This window comes from Nelumbo nucifera, chromosome 7, assembly GCF_055504915.1.
Source record: "Nelumbo nucifera cultivar China Antique chromosome 7, China Antique-T2T, whole genome shotgun sequence".
Classification (NCBI taxonomy): domain Eukaryota; kingdom Viridiplantae; phylum Streptophyta; class Magnoliopsida; order Proteales; family Nelumbonaceae; genus Nelumbo; species Nelumbo nucifera.
Window position 1 is genome coordinate 7,650,431 of NC_142655.1, and position 16,917 is coordinate 7,667,347.

General features: G+C 36.5%; 1 protein-coding gene across 1 annotated transcript in view; it reads left to right on the forward strand.

Moving 5' to 3' along the window:
* The first annotated feature begins 8,082 nt into the window (after positions 1–8,082).
* Positions 8,083–16,917, forward strand: part of LOC104590515 (ARM repeat superfamily protein) — a 77,861-nt gene continuing 69,026 nt past the window's right edge. The window contains exons 1-2 of the mRNA XM_010249211.3: positions 8,083–8,750; positions 10,314–10,857. Of these exons, the coding sequence (XP_010247513.1) occupies positions 8,208–8,750; positions 10,314–10,857 (1,087 nt within the window). The 5' untranslated portion in view covers positions 8,083–8,207. The remainder of the gene's footprint in view (positions 8,751–10,313; positions 10,858–16,917) is intronic.

Below are 16,917 nucleotides of genomic sequence, written 5' to 3' on the forward strand. Positions count from 1 at the left end.
TTAATCGATTAGGTTAGACTTTCATAACGTTCATTTCAGTGAATGTCATATAGTGAGATAATTTTAAGCAAACCCATTGAAAAGTCCTAACAAAATACTCCATTCAGTCATACATAAATGGCAAATACATATTTTTTAGAGTGTAATAATTTGGAAACCTAATGGCGATTAACACTAAATGTTCTCATTTTTATAAAGCTTTTAATATAAGTGGCTTAAAATTTGTTATTCATATAACTTAGTTTTGTTCTAACTGTGCTCGATGATGTCTCTCAAACTAAAGACTTCAAAACCATCAACAAATATTATTATCAAGTTTTAATCAATAGTTCCCCCTTAAAGGTTTTCAAACTCCCAAAAACAATTACAAAATGAAATATTCTATCACCCTATATGTTTATTCTTTGTAGTGAAGTTTTATTTAAATTAGTAAGTAACAAATAAAGATTCCTAAAGAAGAGTTAAGTTTTAAGGCCTCAAAATATAAACCTAATATTCTAATTCTTTAATTTGTGGATGATTGCCCAATTTTTACTTAAGCTACAATTAACAATACTCTTAAAATTAAATAACTTATGAAAAAAGAAAAAGAACTATCCAAGATTTTTTTATCATTGAGCCTAGGGTTAATAAGGAGACATTTAAGAGGGCCATGAACAAAATTGATAAAAATATCTAAGTGGAAAAAATAATTATCTTTCATTATCTATTATAGTTACACTTCTTAAATAAATAATTTGTATGGGCTCATAATTTTTAATGAAGTATTTCAATTTTCCTTAATTAGTTGTGGATTCCATTAATAGAAAAGTACACACAATTCCTTTGGGGGAAAATGATAAGAATTTAATAAATTTGGTTAAAGGGAACTTAATATGTAAATACTAAGAATAGTGGATAAAGTATAAAAAATTTGGAATGGATTAATGTGACTTGTGTTGCAATATTAGAATGGAAAGTTTTAACCCAAGTGTAAGAATCAAAAAAATCGGTTCACTTGCCACTTGGGCTGAAAATGGAGTTATACTGGCTAAAACGGTCTGGATAGGTTTCGGATGGGAAAGGGAAGGGATTAGGCATCCTCTTCTAGGTCCAAAGGTGGGGCCGACTTGGAATGTTGAGAACAAGTATGCATAGACTAAGGAAAACTGATAACCTGAATTAAATAAAGGCCTGAAGCATATTATTAAACAAAAAAAAAAACCTAAGGAGAAACACAATCGATCATCACCATAGAGAGCACACAACTTAATGATTATTTCACATATTGAACAAGCGAGAAACAATCCCTTTAACCAAATCCAATAAGACCATATAGTATGAAGATAAAAATGGAAATAAAAAAATAAAAAGAAAACAAAATGAAAATAAGATGCAACATAACCAAAAAATAAAACACTCATACTAATGTTTGATAAAATGCATTAGAACCAACTAAGCTTGTTGTTCGGTAAGAATTAAAATATACATGAAGAAGCGTTGAATTAAAAACTACTTAATCAAACGCATCAGAAATCAATCAAATTTGTTATTCGATAGTGGGTAAAATCAATACAGTTTAAGGAACTGTAACAGAAAATAAACGACAAAATGCAAAGACAGAAAATACTAATGTGGTTTGATAAAATGCATCAAAGAATAAGAGGTAAAATGCACAACAAGGAAATGGCGAAAAACAAAGACAAAGGAATACTAAAGATTTGATCAAATATATCAGAGAAAATTTAAAGAAAAGAAATTAACATGGAAATAGATTTACAAACTTAACATTGAGATTTAAATCTTATATAACACAAAAACATATTTAAAAGGTCCAATGAAGGGATCACTAAAACAATAATAAGAAGCATCAAAGAAGATTTATCAAAAAAAAAAAGAAACTAACAGAGGAACAGATAAACAAAATTAAAACTAATAGAGAGTCGGCTTTCTCCTTTTCTCATTATTCGATCATGCATAGATAAGAAGACGGAATAAGTAAATGAAAGAGTGAGAGAACCGATTAAGGAAAGATTACCTAATCCCGCTTGCTCCCAAAACGTGGTCGGAGAACAAAGAAGCTAAATACCTCGGTGGGGATGGAGAATGGTCTATTTATGGACTTCAAAGAAATCTAGGTTGTTTGGGGAAGTTGAAATCGACGCTACACAGGTGCTCTGTTCAAACGAAAACATGTTCTCTACTTCACATTGAAAATGGGATGGATCACCACAGGTGCAAGGGATCGAAAGTCGATGAAGCAATGACGATAACCATATTTTCGAAACAAAATGAAACTAGAAGAAGGAAGAAGAGAATATTCAATGATGGGAGGGATTTTGCCTCGTAGCCACTATACCATTGGATCTGATGGACGATGAAAAAGAAGAGGAAAGGGGGGAAGGGGGGAAGACTGAGAAAAAAGGGAGAAGATGAGAGGAAGCGGGGCAAAATCTCAAGAGAAAAGGGACCCTTCTTGCTCTGTCACTGGTTCAAGCAGAGAAGATAGTGATCAATCTCTCCCTCCTAAACTTCTCCGATGATTAGGGTAAATGAGGGTTTTGGGCATTTTATATTGCATGCAGGGGGTTTTTTGCGACTTTACCAAATTTACGGGTAATTTCGGAATTTTGCGAACCCATGTCAAGATCGGTCTAGGAGTTGGGGTCTAGGAGTTGGACTGGGGGGGTTTGGTTCAAGGGTGGAGATTTTTGAATCGGAAATGAAGGGTTGAGATGGAACCAACGATAGGGGGTGGGTTTGTGTGCACGGACCTATGAGATTAGCTGAAAAGAAATCTTTTTGGGATGGAAGGGTTAATGAAGGTATTTTGGGCTGAAAATTTATAGGGTGGGGTTTATTGCCATTCTGAGTTGATCGGTGGGGTCAAATTGGCCTAACTGGACCTGGATTGGGCAGATTTGGAAAGGGGTGAATTTGGTTAATCTTAGGGGTCGAAATGGAATCTTTGTGTGATTAAGGAACAAATAAAGACAGTTTTTGGAAAAATTTCATAGAGTAAGGTTTTTAGGCAGTTTGAGGTGATTGGTAAGGTTAGATTGAGCTAACTAGGCCCGAATCGGGCAGATTTATAATTCATTCAATCTGGAACCTTGAAATGGAATCTTGGTATAATTAAGGGTAAATGGAGGAATCTTGAGTTGAAATTTCATGGGTAGGTGTTTTAGGAGGTCCTGAGTCTGATGGTTGTATCTGATCTAATGTCTAAGGTGTATGTGAGGGTTGATAAGGTCCATTGGGTAGGTATCGGGAAGGTTTACCGATGGATCTGAGGGTTCATGGGGTGAAATTTGGCTTTTGGGTGTTTCAAGGAGGTTGGATGGGTCTGACTGAGTGTGTGGGGTAAATTGGAGGGTACAAGCGGCGGATTGAGATGTGATGGAATAATTTATTAGTAAAAATCAGGTGCTGACACCAACTCAATAACCTTTGTGTTCAAGTCATTAAAAATAAATACCTTAGATGTGATGGAATAATTTATTAAATGCTTTAGTCACTCATAAAAGAAGTAGAAATTTTTAGAATTAGTCTTTAGTAATCTATTATCTTCCCATTAAATGATAGAGAATGAACTGATTTGGCGAGCTAACCATAAATGCAAGTTTAAGATAAGACCGGTTTATTCCCTACTAAAAAAAGAGGATTATTCTTTGAGAAATAGTACACAACTACACATCCTCTAATTTAGAAATTAAAGTGTCCACCTTAAGATAAAATATTTTATGTTTCTCCTCAAGACAAACTTTGAGCAAAGTAAGATTAAGAGTAATGGGTACTACCAAAAAATGTGGTTTGTTCCTTTTGTGGTAATGATGATGATATTAATTATATCTTTACTAAATGTCAAATTGCTCATTAGTTTTAGTCAATGATGGATCTAATCACTTGTAGACCTCATGAGAGTGAGAATACTTAAAAATTCTTGCATGATGACCTTATAATGACATATTTGGAAAAATAAAATAACAAGATTTTTCAGTAATTCTAGTATACTTCCGTTGATGATCATCAATAAAGTTAGGTCAAGCTTTGTGGAGTTTTCATTATTTAGCTAGATGTTGATCCTTAACCATGCTCTTCAAACAAATTCATTCAAGTTTGATAGAAATTTCCTAATAGGAGTGAAGTGAAGATAAAATCCAATGCATCCAAGAAAAAAAATGATGTGTACCATAGGTGTAGGGGGTGTCCACGGTTCGGTTAACCGAACCATGGCCCTTTTTTGTAAACCGAACCGGTGGTACCAGTTTTTTATTTCGCCAAACCGAAACTAAACCGGTACCACCGGTTAATCGGTCCACCGGTTTCAGTTTTTGACTGGTTCGGTTCTTTGGTTTTTCGATTTTTTATATTTATAATATATATCATATAAATATATGTATAATATTATATTATAAATAATAAATGATATATAATATATTATAAATATTTTAAAAATATATAATATATTTGAAAATAGATCATTATAAATAAAATATAAGTATATATTTATATATAATGAATATATATTTATATAAAATACATAGAAAATATGTGACATATATTAAAAATATTTATAAAATATACATATAAATATATATATCGGTCAATTTGATTAATCGTCGGTTTTTTATAGGTTAACCAAAAACTGAATCGGTCCTTCGATTTTTCAAAAATTCTGAACTGAAACTGAACCGACCTGCTCGGTTAACCGCAATTTACGGTTCGATTTTTCGATTTTTCATGGACACCCCTACATAGGTGTGGTGGCAAGAGATCGCGATGAAAATTTTACTTCATGGTTAGAAAAGATGTTGGTTCAAATTCTATCACTATGGAAGAAGCTTGGGCGGGTCATGAAGTTGAGTTTAGATCAACTACCATGGCATGGTCCTTACAAGGGAGATGTTCCCAATGTAAGGCTCATTGTTGTTGTTGTTTTATTTTTAAGCTTCTACTTTATTGTTTCTTTGTCACTTTGTGATGCTTGGGGAAGGGTTACCCCTCAATTGTAAGTAGCCTCTAATTTCTCCCTACTCTACCTCCTAGGAGGCGTTCTTGTTCTCGATTTTGATAAGGGGAAAGTTGGTCAATGGGATTCCCATTGACCAAGAAACCCATGTTTGTTTTCTAGATTTATATGGGGACTAGGGAAAGTTTAGTAAGTGATACCCATCTCCTAGGTGGATAAATAACTTTCCCACTTGGGATAAAAGTTGCCAACACTTGAATGGGATAAAAATGCCCCTTTTAATATTGGATTTTTATGGCTAAAATAAGCATTGCCTCATTTACATGGGAAATAAAAGAACATGGGTAAATGCAATTACTTGGGTAAGTCTTTCCTAGGTAAATACATTTACCCGGGTAAGTAATTTATCAAAAAGCGAACGAAGCCCTAGAAAAATCCGCTCCTAACATGGACCATCAAATGCAACTAATCCCACTCGAGTCATTTGTGAGCCTAATTATGCTTATAAAAATATTATTTTTAATATATTTTTAATTATAACATAAATAAAATAATAAATTTATAATCAAGTTTCATAATATATATATTTATAACATTTATTTGAATTTCTTAATATTTTTTGAATATTAATTTATTCTTAATCAACTCAAGCTAAACCAAACTCAAATAACTTGTTATTTGAGTCGAATATACGTAAAAAATTCAAAGCTTGATAATCAAGTCGGAACTAATGAGCAATGGATGAATGCTATATATTTAGAAAAATCGAAATGTAGTCCGAATTTGTTTCGAATCCGAATTTGAATATAAACAAGGGTTTCTAGCAAATAAAGGTAACTTTTTGCCCTAATATCAATAAAAGATAATATTTTTATAAAATAACAAAAATAGAGCAACTTTTTATGAAAATATCAAGGAAGGGCAATGACACTATTCATCATCTTCCTTTTCCTCTACCTCTGTATTCATCCAAATAGACTGGATTGAGACAAAGCGAGTCGTGTCGAATTGAGATAAAGCCACTAATGACGGTATTGCCCCTTCACAGCTTACCATGGTTTGGAAAACCAAGTTACCATCGCAGATCTACAAAAGCCACTAACGACAGTTTGAAGGGAAGGAGATTCATCATATGGATGGTCGAATTTTGCAGAGAGGTTGGGCAAATTTTCAAAAAAGTTTTTTTCTCCCTTTTAGGAATCCTATTCCTTAATTTAGAAAACTGCATTTTCAATGTTCGTTTTTGAAACAAACTGGACCTGATTTGAAACCAAAAGAGGGAGATGAATACCTGATACATAATCCATGCAAAAACTCCTCCCAATGTAGGTATTTACGCCCAAAGAAGTCACCAAAACCCACATTCACTAAAAATGACACAGCTTATGTTGAGGTAGGATTAACAAAGGGGTTCTTCACCAAACCCAGATTCTTCACCAAGAATTGAGTAGGGAGTACGTGAGCATGACTTTAGATTGTTTCTTCTACCAATAAACAATATTAAGAACGGTTCTTGATCACTCTAGGAGGTGGAAATTGAACTGGGTACGACGGCAAGAGTAGAGGGAGAAAAAGATTGCAGAAAGAATTACCTCTTTAAGAAGAATTCACCCTCTTATTTGTAACCTTCTTTGGATTAGCTTCCTAATCGAATTAGGAAAAAGTTTTTTGATCCTAATCTTTATCTGGATATGGCCTCTTAAATGGATAAGACTTATCTTATCTTTTAGCTAATCCTAATCACATTATAAAACATAATTCGCCCATTTAATTAAATCACTTAAGCCCAATTCGAAATGGGCTTTAGGCCCATTTAATCACATAGCTCACTTTCACATTGAATGCTGGCTAGTTTGATTATCTTTGTATAGTGTGGGACTCTAGCATTGATCTCCACAAAAGCCATACGGGTTCAGCCTAACATCTGTTACAAGGCTTAGTCAAATTCACTACTAAAGACAGTGAACCCCTGATCCATCAACATGGGCTCTTAGCAGACATAACATTTACACTAAATGGTCAATGAGTTCAGCCACCTTATGAAGGCCCAAGGACTATGGACTTATGTGAGATTAGACCATCAGGTTTATTATCCCTAAATGGTCTTATACTTAACCTCTCAGCTCAATGATCAAACACTACCCGATAATAGATGACCTTTCCCTTGGTTGCAAGGTACAGTGTTGCACTCTCTACTCACATGGATCCCGAGAATAAGAACCTTTTACAAGCAATTTGTGAAACCATAATATATATGTATATCTCTATATAAACATATTTTGCAAAAACAAATCTCAGCAAGTTTGAAATCAACTACCGACAGTTTAGGTTTTCGTTAAAGAGAGTGCATTCCCTGATTATTCACTTTGTCCAACAAAAGGGTTGATCCTGTCACTATGATTGTCTACTCAGATGAATTCTCATACTGCCCCAACATACCCAAGTTTTGACTCCCTCTAAGGATTTCATTGATTGGCATATCAAAGGCAGCCCAATCCGATACCTAGTGCAGTACCATAATCGAGTCTAGGGGTCAGGTGTAACTTTCCAGTTTTGCCCATCTATCTCCAAGGCCCAAGGTATAACTAGAAAATGGTCCGATTTTAGAGTTTCAAGCAAACCCACACTGCATGTGCTTCACGTCTCACCTTGGTAGCTGAGACAAGCCACCCCAACCCATTTGGCAGTACATTAGTGTTAGCCTTGGCAGGATAAATCTTCTAAAATCTATTCAACGGCTGTGAAAATTATAAACTAACATGAGTCTCATAAGTGTCATAATGTATACTTTATTCATTTATAATATATACTTTATAATAATCTAAACACACCAATATAACATGAATCAAATATATACTTTATTCATTTATAATAAATGTCATAATGTATATCAAGCTGATTGGAGCTAAGTGTACATACTGTCTAAAAGTTACTTACTTTAATTATTTTATAAAAATATTATCTTTTATTGATATTTAGGGCAAAAAGTTGCTTTTATATGCTAGAAACCTAACAATAATAAAAAATCTGGATAATTGGATTTACCTGTATCCGATTAGTTTTGATCCGTTGGCAGCCCTACCGCGACTATAGACAATAACATTGGTATTGAAGAGTTTAATACTGAAATACTTCTTTCTCTACTCCTTTTCATTGCCTCCTTTCCTTGGAAGCCATTAGCAAATTCGAACTTCGAACTCTAAGCTTCCCAGCCGCCAAAAACGTTGAAGTTGAGGTGTTGAGCTCTTCAGTAACAATGAAAAAGAGACCAGCAAAAGACATAGATGCCATGGAAGGCAAAGATGAAGAAGAGCTAGAAGTTGCAGACGGTACCATCGACGGAAATACAGACCTCTGTCAGAGACTAATGGAACGATATGGTAAATCCTCCGCTCCTCAGCACCGTCATCTCTGCGCTTCTGCGGCCGCCATGAGAGCCATGCTCCAAGACGAAGGTCTCCCCTTTACTCCACCTGCCTATTTCGCTGCAGTTATAACAGCTATTAACGATGCTTCTGAGACTCTAGACTCCGATGCTATCGCTGCTCTATCTTCGTTACTCTCCATTTTGATTCCGCTTGTTCCGCCGGAATCGCTGCCCCCGTCGAAGGCGAGTGAGGCCGTGACGGTACTTGTTAAGCTACTAAATAGACCGCCAGAAACTGTATCGACGGCAACCGTGCGGTCTGTGATCAAATCATTGGGGTTTCTGATTGGTTTCTGTCAACTGGAGGACTGGGATGCAGTGAAGTTTCCTTTTGAGACAATTATTAAGTTCTCTGTTGATAAACGCCCCAAGGTATGGAATCATGTGCTTTGGTTCATCAATTTTTCTGAATTCATATATCGGTAAATTAGTGGAAAATTGGAATTGGCTGTAATGCATTGGATGAAATCCCGAAATGTTGACGTAAAGTTCTATTAGTTTTAGTCAATAAAGTTCTGAAAGCTCAAAACTGAGACACCCTTTTTTCTTCTACAAAGTTAAATTTGTTTTGGTCAGTTGGACGAATCAAATTAATTAGTAGCAGTCATGGCTGGAAGAGCGGCGATAATTAACTGGGAAGCGCTAAGAATATCACTTATGCCCAAATTGTTTGGTAGTTTGATTGACAGTCTTGTATTTCTGAGGATGACGATACAAGTATTTAGTTTAATGAAATTGAAGTTATTGGTCTGAAAAGGTGACACAAGTATTCAGTTTCCATATTAATCAAAGCTCATAGAAATAGGGAAACAGAAAATGTACTTTATCTTTGATAGGCAATTCTTTATTGATATATATATATATATATCAATATATATATATATATATATCAATATATATATATATATATATATATATATCAATATATATATATATATATATATATATATATATATATATATATATATATTACCACAGTTTTAGGACTTGGTTTCTAATCTACAGTTACTGAATCCATTTGGGATATTTCTGTTTTGTTTTTTATGATTTTGGTGGAAATGGAAAGCATGAGAGCATGAGACCCCACGAGAAAGGAGCCACAAAGATACATCAACATGCCTAAAGGTATCCTAGAGAACAAAACAAATATAGGGAGATGGTTGGTGTTTCTTCCTGTCACCTGTAGGTGAATAACTACTTCTTATTGGTCTTTGATGGATTGGGAAATCTTGGTGAGGTGGATTTGGATGGTCCGCTTCCTTTTCTTGGAAGCAATGCTGCATGGACTCTCCTAAGTGGATGAAATATCTTTGTCAGGCATGAGTTGAATTCTAGCACTGTGACTTCTTATGGGTCATTTCTATGTTAAATTTTCTTTCTAATCCTTGCTTATTTGACATAAATGAACAACTAATATACATGATATATATTTCCTATAAAAAAATCATTAACTAATGAAAATAAATTGGCTGTATTTGGAAATTCATTGAAAGTGGAAATACCGGCTGCATAAGAAGTAGGGGTGCAGGCATGCCTTCAGGGAGATATTTTTTTTTTGTTTTTTGATCAGCAACACAGAAATTCATTCATTCAAGGGAACTCAATATCACCTTCATCTGGATTAGAAGGACTGCAAATGGGTTGTCAGATGTACTAGCAAAACAAGGTGTTGAAAGGCATTGTTTGTTTTGGGTGAAAATGTAAACTCTTACTTTTGGAAGTGCAATTGAAGTAATCAAAGAAAGTTGTTTATTTTTTCAAGCAATGAAACCATCTGTCTGAAGACAAACATCAAAGGAAATTGTTTATTATTTATATCCTTTTCCTGTCCTTGGTTTTTGGTGGGCAAATATTATGGCAACTGATCATGGAAGTATGGAACTGTCAGAATATTATGTTGTTAGCATTTTATGTTTTTCTAATCTTGTGTTGTAGGTTCGCAGATGTGCTCAAGTTTGCATTGGGAAAGTCTTTCAATCTCTTCAGTGTTCCATTGCCATCAAGAAGGCAAACAAAATGGTACTCTCTTTGCTCAGAAAATACATGCCTTTGGCAATTGAGTTAAGTGTTGCAAGAACCTTAGATGGATCCAAAAGTGAAGTGTTGTCAAAATCTGAGCATTTGGAGATCATCCATATGCTGAATGCACTGAAACTGATTGCGCCTTATCTTTCTGACAAAGTCAGTATGAAAATCTTGAAAGAACTATATAAGCTGTTGACTTGCCAGTTCTCACCACTTACCCGGCATGTTTTTAACATTATTGAAACCTTTTTTAAATCTTCAAGAGCAGAAGTCATTGCTCCAGAGGTAGAGAACTACTTGAAGTTACTTGCATCATATGTATCTTCTGGTGAGAACCCCATGGACACCATACTTTCTGCAGCTAATTTGATAAAAAGTGGTTCAACCAAAATTCATGCAGCAGACCCGAGCATATTGATTGGAAATCTTCCTCTGGTATTTGGTTCTTTAGCAGGTATGCTGTTAGGTGTGCCTGTAGAAAGCTTCATCACCATTTTCTTTAGAAATTGAACATTGACAATATCAATTGTTTCCTGTCTAGATTAAGTTTTCATATTCAGTTTTGTATTTTTATGACTTATCGCTCTTCTGTTTATTTGACTTCTCTTGTATAATTATCACAAAATATTATCTCTTATTATTGGTTTTTTAGTTTCGTTTTTTTGGTGGCCATGTACTTGCCTGATTTGATCTAGAATGACGGAGACATAGAAGCTAACAAATTAATGAGAAAATGAGGGTAGAGAAATAAGCACACTCTAAACATATGATGGCAGGAGGCTAACCCTAAATTAAGAGATTACAACAGCAGTAGAATTAGGTAATATATAGCAGTAGACCAGCCTTGAGACAAGTTGAGAGGTTAGCTTGTTAGAACATGCCATAGCGAGAGGAAAATGCCATGGTATGGCTAGATGACATACTTAAATTGAAATTGAACCACTTTTGTGTCTGGGTGGTAGTGGTGGGTCAGCAGCCCAATGACCTGGGTCAAATGGGTCAACTTGTGATGTCATAAATTAAATAATAAAAATATAATTAAAAATACAGAAAAATTATAAAAATTACAGCTCAACCTTTTGGCTGTTGGAGTGCTGTCTTGTTTGAAGATGAATTGGACTGAGTGTGATGATTGGGGTGGATGATGTTTAACCAGATTTGTTGGAACAATGTTCTCCTTTTGGTTAGCATGTAGGTAACTTTCCAAGTTTCCATTTACTTAATTTTGGTCAATTGGGGTTAGGCCTCTAGGGCATCATCTGTCTCTACATGTAAGGGTGTCAATGGACCGGTTTTGGATTGGACCCCATCCAGTCCAAAATCAATTTGGACGGATTGGTGGGACCAAGAAGACATATTGGATTGGACCAATCCGGTCCAAAATATTTATTAGATTGGATTGGACCTGGTCCGTTCGTAACAAATTTATATTGGATTGGGTTGGATTAAGCCAATATCTGGTCCATTGATATAAGATAAGAATATATGTGTCAATGGACCGGGTTTGGGTTGAAACCAATCTAAATCAAAATGAATTTGAACAGATTAGACGGTCCAAACATTGAATTGGACCGGTCCAAATTGGTCCAAAACATTCATTGGATTGGATTGGACCTGGTCCATTTATAATGGACTCACATTGTACTGGATCGGATTGGACCAAATCCAGTCCAATTGACACCCCTATCTATATGGGAACTATTGACAGGCTGACATTTCCTTTTCTTTTTTGTTATTAGGGCTAATATGTTTTTAGTTTTATGTGTGGTCAGTTGGCTGTTAATATGTTTTACTATTGGGCCCATGGACCATTTTCTTGTTTGTTTAATTGCTTCTGCTGAATGTTGATTAAGGGCATACTTGGACTGGACTGGACACAGAACCGGAATACTTGCTGGCTCACAGGCTAAACGGTTTGATCGCTAGTCAGATAAATAATATATATATATATATATAATATGTTTTGTAATTTATAATACATATTTAAGTTGTGGCTAGATGGTTAGTTCCTTGTTTTTTTTTGATACAAGTGAGCAGGGTTCAAGTCTTATATATAGTATATTAAAAAGGTATAAATGAACACAAATATCATAATAGATTAATGGGAGTAGGTTAAGGCACATAACTAAGAGGTCATAAGTTCAAATCTTCTTACTGACCTTTTCTCAAAAAACAAAAAAAAAGTTAAATCTTCTTACCGACCTTGTGAGAAGGCAGCAATTAACATTGCTAATAATCCAGTTCAACATGATCATGCCAAGCATATTGAGGTGGATTGTCACTTTATTAGAGAGAGGGTGGTGTTTGGGGAAGTGTCTTTCTCATATGAATATAGATCCAGCTAGTAGATGTTTTCACCAAGGCAGTTCCTCAGCTGAAGTTACAGACTACTTTTAGCAAGTTGGGAATGCTAGTTGTTTACTTCCAAGTTCCAACTTGAGGGGGAGTGTTGACAGGCTGACATCCTTTTTCTTATTTGTTATTGGGCCTTATATTGTATTTGTTTTATGTGTAGTAAGTTGGCTGTTAATATGTTTTATTATTGGGCCCATGGGCCAGTTTTCTTGTTTGTTTAATTGCTGCCATCTCATTAAGGTGTACTTGTAATTTACCTCTTAATTATCAATTAAGATAAACAGGTAGTGGGAGATCTCTCTAGCCTCTGCATCAATTTTAGAGAATTTTTGTATCTGAAATCAGTCTACTGCAACCATTGGTTGCAATATTTGAAAAGAACTTGTAGGCTAGAAGTGCAGGTAACTGTCTTGTGGTGGTAGGAATACCCTGATAAAAAGTGCATTTCCTTGCTTGGATGTTTATTAATATATGGATTTAAAATTTTTGAGATAAGTGGCTAATCACATTGGAAAAATTCAAAGAGACTTTCTATTGATTGGATGGAGTTGTTGAAAAGAAATTTCACTTGGTTAAGTGGGACTTGGTAGGCGAACCGATAAAAGTGGGTTAATTGGGCTTTAGCAGTACAAGGGGGATGAATAAAGCATAGCTACTGATTAGAAAAGAATTGTTGGAGAAGTGATTTTGGAGGTTGGATTGGAAAAGAATACATTGCAGAGGAGGCTTATTTTTTTAACATTTTATGAAAAGATTTTATTTGGATTCAGGAGAGGTTTCTGCTACTTATGGAGTTTATGTTTGAAAAGGTATATGAAGGTCCATCAACTCTTTCCTGGATGTTCTAAATTCTATCTTGATGAAGGCATAATAATAAGGTTTTAGCCAGCTGAGTCTGTGGCAAGTGGCATTGGAAGACTTTAATTGTATCATCTGCTCTGTCAGTTGCTTCCTAAAGATTTTAGCCTACACTTTGAGTTCAGAAATTACCAGGTTCTGTGGCATTTGGCACTTTGTAGACCCTCAACAGAGAGAGAACTTGAGGAATGCATTCATATCTTTTGCAGCTTGGAAGCTACACGTATGTCTTTTTTAGTCTTAGGTAGTAGATGGTGGAAGGTTCTTGGCCAGTTTTCTTAAGCTCAGCTCGGAAACTTTCAGTTGTCCTCTTTCATTGGATAGCATCCTAATGTTTGATCACTCGAGAAGAAGAGAATTTAAGATGGCTACCCTCTGTTTTATATGTAACAAGAACAAACATGTGTGTCACCTCTTCATTAATTGTAAGGTGGTTAATTACATATATGGTCATTCCTTTTTCTTGCATTTTTGAAGCCAATGTTCAGGCCTAGTGAACCTCATTAGATTTTTTCATGTGGACCATTATTTGTTGGACTCAAGAAGGCATAATTGTTTTGGAGCATCATTTCGTTTATATATGAGGGCACTTGGAAGGAAGAAATAGAAGGTGTCTTTTGGAAGGAAAAGAAGAAAGGTGACAAACATTATGCTGATGTTGGCTCTCATTTTAAATTAGGTTATGGACTATCTGGAGTTCAAGAACATTGCAAGCAATGCTTGTGGCACAACCTCTAGAGTGCTCCTAATATTATAATAAATGATTGATTTTGAGATGCATTCTAGTTTGGTTTTTATTCCTGGCTATAAGGTTCTTTGCTGGAGTGCCATCTCAACACTTATTCCTTTTGCTTCTCATTCAATTTCCCTTTTGGTTTTATTATCCATAAGGTTATGTTCACTGCATTTTGGGGCCTTCGGGAGGAAAAGAAAAGGAGATTATTTGAAGGCAAAGAAGAGAGAATAGAAGAATCTTTGCAAATTTTGTGTTACAAAAGAAACTCAAAGGCAGATGTATCTCTCTTCATGTTTGCTCCCTCTGTCTCATTAGTGTTTGAATGCTACTTGTGTAAATGATTTTGAAGTTTCGACTTTTCTGCCATGATTGAATCTCCTAATTAGGGGTGAAGATGTTTCGTTATAGATTTCTTCGGAGAGTTCGGGGAGGTGGGAGGAGATGGGAAGCTAGCAACTGGTACAGGGGTGAAGAGAAGGGGGCGAGGAGGAGACCGCATTTCTCTTACAGTAAGGCGGTTGCGGCTGGAGTTTGGCCGGATTTTGGGCAGTCAGGAATCAAGAAGGTGGAGGAAAAGCAGGTGATAGTGACAGAGGTCCAAGGTGTTGAGGCTAGAAGGAGATTCCTGCGAGATTGCTTGGTGGGGAGATTCCAGCGGAGGGTAGGGTTTCAAGAAGTGGAAAACTGGGTAAGCAGATACTGGAAGGATGTGGGGGGAGTGAGAATAAAGAAATTAGCTGATGACCTCTTCTTGTTTATCTTCTTGTCGAGATCAGCGGCGGCATGGATCCTCAATCAGGGTCCATGGCAAATGGGGAGAATGGGGTGCAAGAGCTGGTTGCTTCTATCCGAAATCAAGCGAAGACTCTGATCGATCGAAAACCATTTGGGTTAGGGTTTTTGGTCTTCCCCTGTTATTGTGGTGTCTGAGTGTGATCAAAGCCATAGGGGATGTGTGTGGTGGTTTTGTGGAAACTGACGATTCCTCCGAGGAGCTATTAACTTGTGAGTGGGTTCGAATGAAGGTGAGAAGATCCGGTCATATTCCTGAAAAAGTGAAGATTGTTGTGGGGGAGTCGCTGTTTGAAGTCTGCATCTGGCCCGAATCCCTGCCAATAGTTCGAAGTTGGATGTAGGAGAATCATGTGAACAATCAGACCCGGTTGTAGGGAATGAGCTCGGAGATTTCAAATATTGTGGTCTTAGAAGATGAGGGAGAGGTTTCGCTGCCTCAAGATGCTCAGAGAAGTTTACTGAGAAGCAAATCGCCGGAGTTCGACGGAGGGGAAGATGATGATCGTGGGGTGAATCTGGTCTGTTCACAAGCAGTCTCTTTGGATGGCTAGGATCGTCTTCAAAATGATATTTTCGAGTCTAGTGCGCCAGAATTAATGAAGGGAAGATGTGGGGGATTCTCGAGGGTGGAGGAATTAAAAATTCTAATTAAGCAGTGCATCAAAGAGATGCACGTGGAACCAGATGTTGATGTTTCGAGGAGTATGGGGTGGGAGGCTCGACAAGGGGCTGTTTTGGATTCCAATGATGGTGAGGTGGCTTAGATTTGGACTTAGGAGCCGGTCTCGGGTCAAGTTAGCCTTAATAATCTGTTTGCTCAATCCAGACAAGCGTTTAAGAGAAACGAGGTCAAAACATTTTTTAGTGAGCCTCGGTGGCCCACTAGAAGACAAACATCTTATACCCTGGTTCGACTGGAGCCAACTTGGGTCCGTCTTCCTTCCAAATAGCCGATGAATCCCAGTCTTGATTCTCCTTTGGTCCAGGTTTCCAGTTCTGAAGAAATGGAGCTAAGAGGCCCGAGTCAGGCTGCTTCGTCTTCCCAAAAGGTTCAGTCTTCTTCAAAAGGTTCGTTGGAGTCAGATACTAGGCGGTGACAAATTCAAGAGCTTCCTCTGGTGCCAGTGGAAGAGACTCCGATGGTGGTAACCCCTATTGCAGTGTTGGGAAAGGAGGTTCAAAGCGAGAATGAGGGAAACAGTCATGACCAATCCAAAGAGTTGGGGATTAGTATAGGAAGTCCTGATCCAATGAGAAGCGAAGAAGATTTCTTGATAGGAAACAAGGGTAAGTCTAGTTTATTAGCTGCGGAGGTAGGTAAACACAGTGTGTCTGAAAACAATCCTTCTTCTTGGGTGACGTCGAAACTTCTGGGGTTGGGGAATTTCCTGGGAATACCAATGGAGACTTCATAGAAGGGACGGAAGCTAAAACTATCAAATTTTTGAAAGGGATTGAACAAAGAGTGCTCATGGAGAGGGGAAAATTGGTGGCAAAAAAAAGGGGAAACAAAAACAAAGAGAAGTAGAGAAATGATGAGATTAACGTGGGGTTTGAATGATAAGGTGGGGAGCATTGAAGGGGCGGGAAGGGGGTCTAAGAAGTTGTGAGGTATGGGTTCCTGTTATCAGTTAAATCCTATGGAATCGAAAATCCTTTCCTGGAATGTTAGAGGTCTGGGGTCGGGAAGGAGGAGGGTGATGGTATGTAATTCCCTGAAACAATTGAAGTCTAGATAGTCTTGCTTCAAGAAACTAAGCTAGAAAGTCT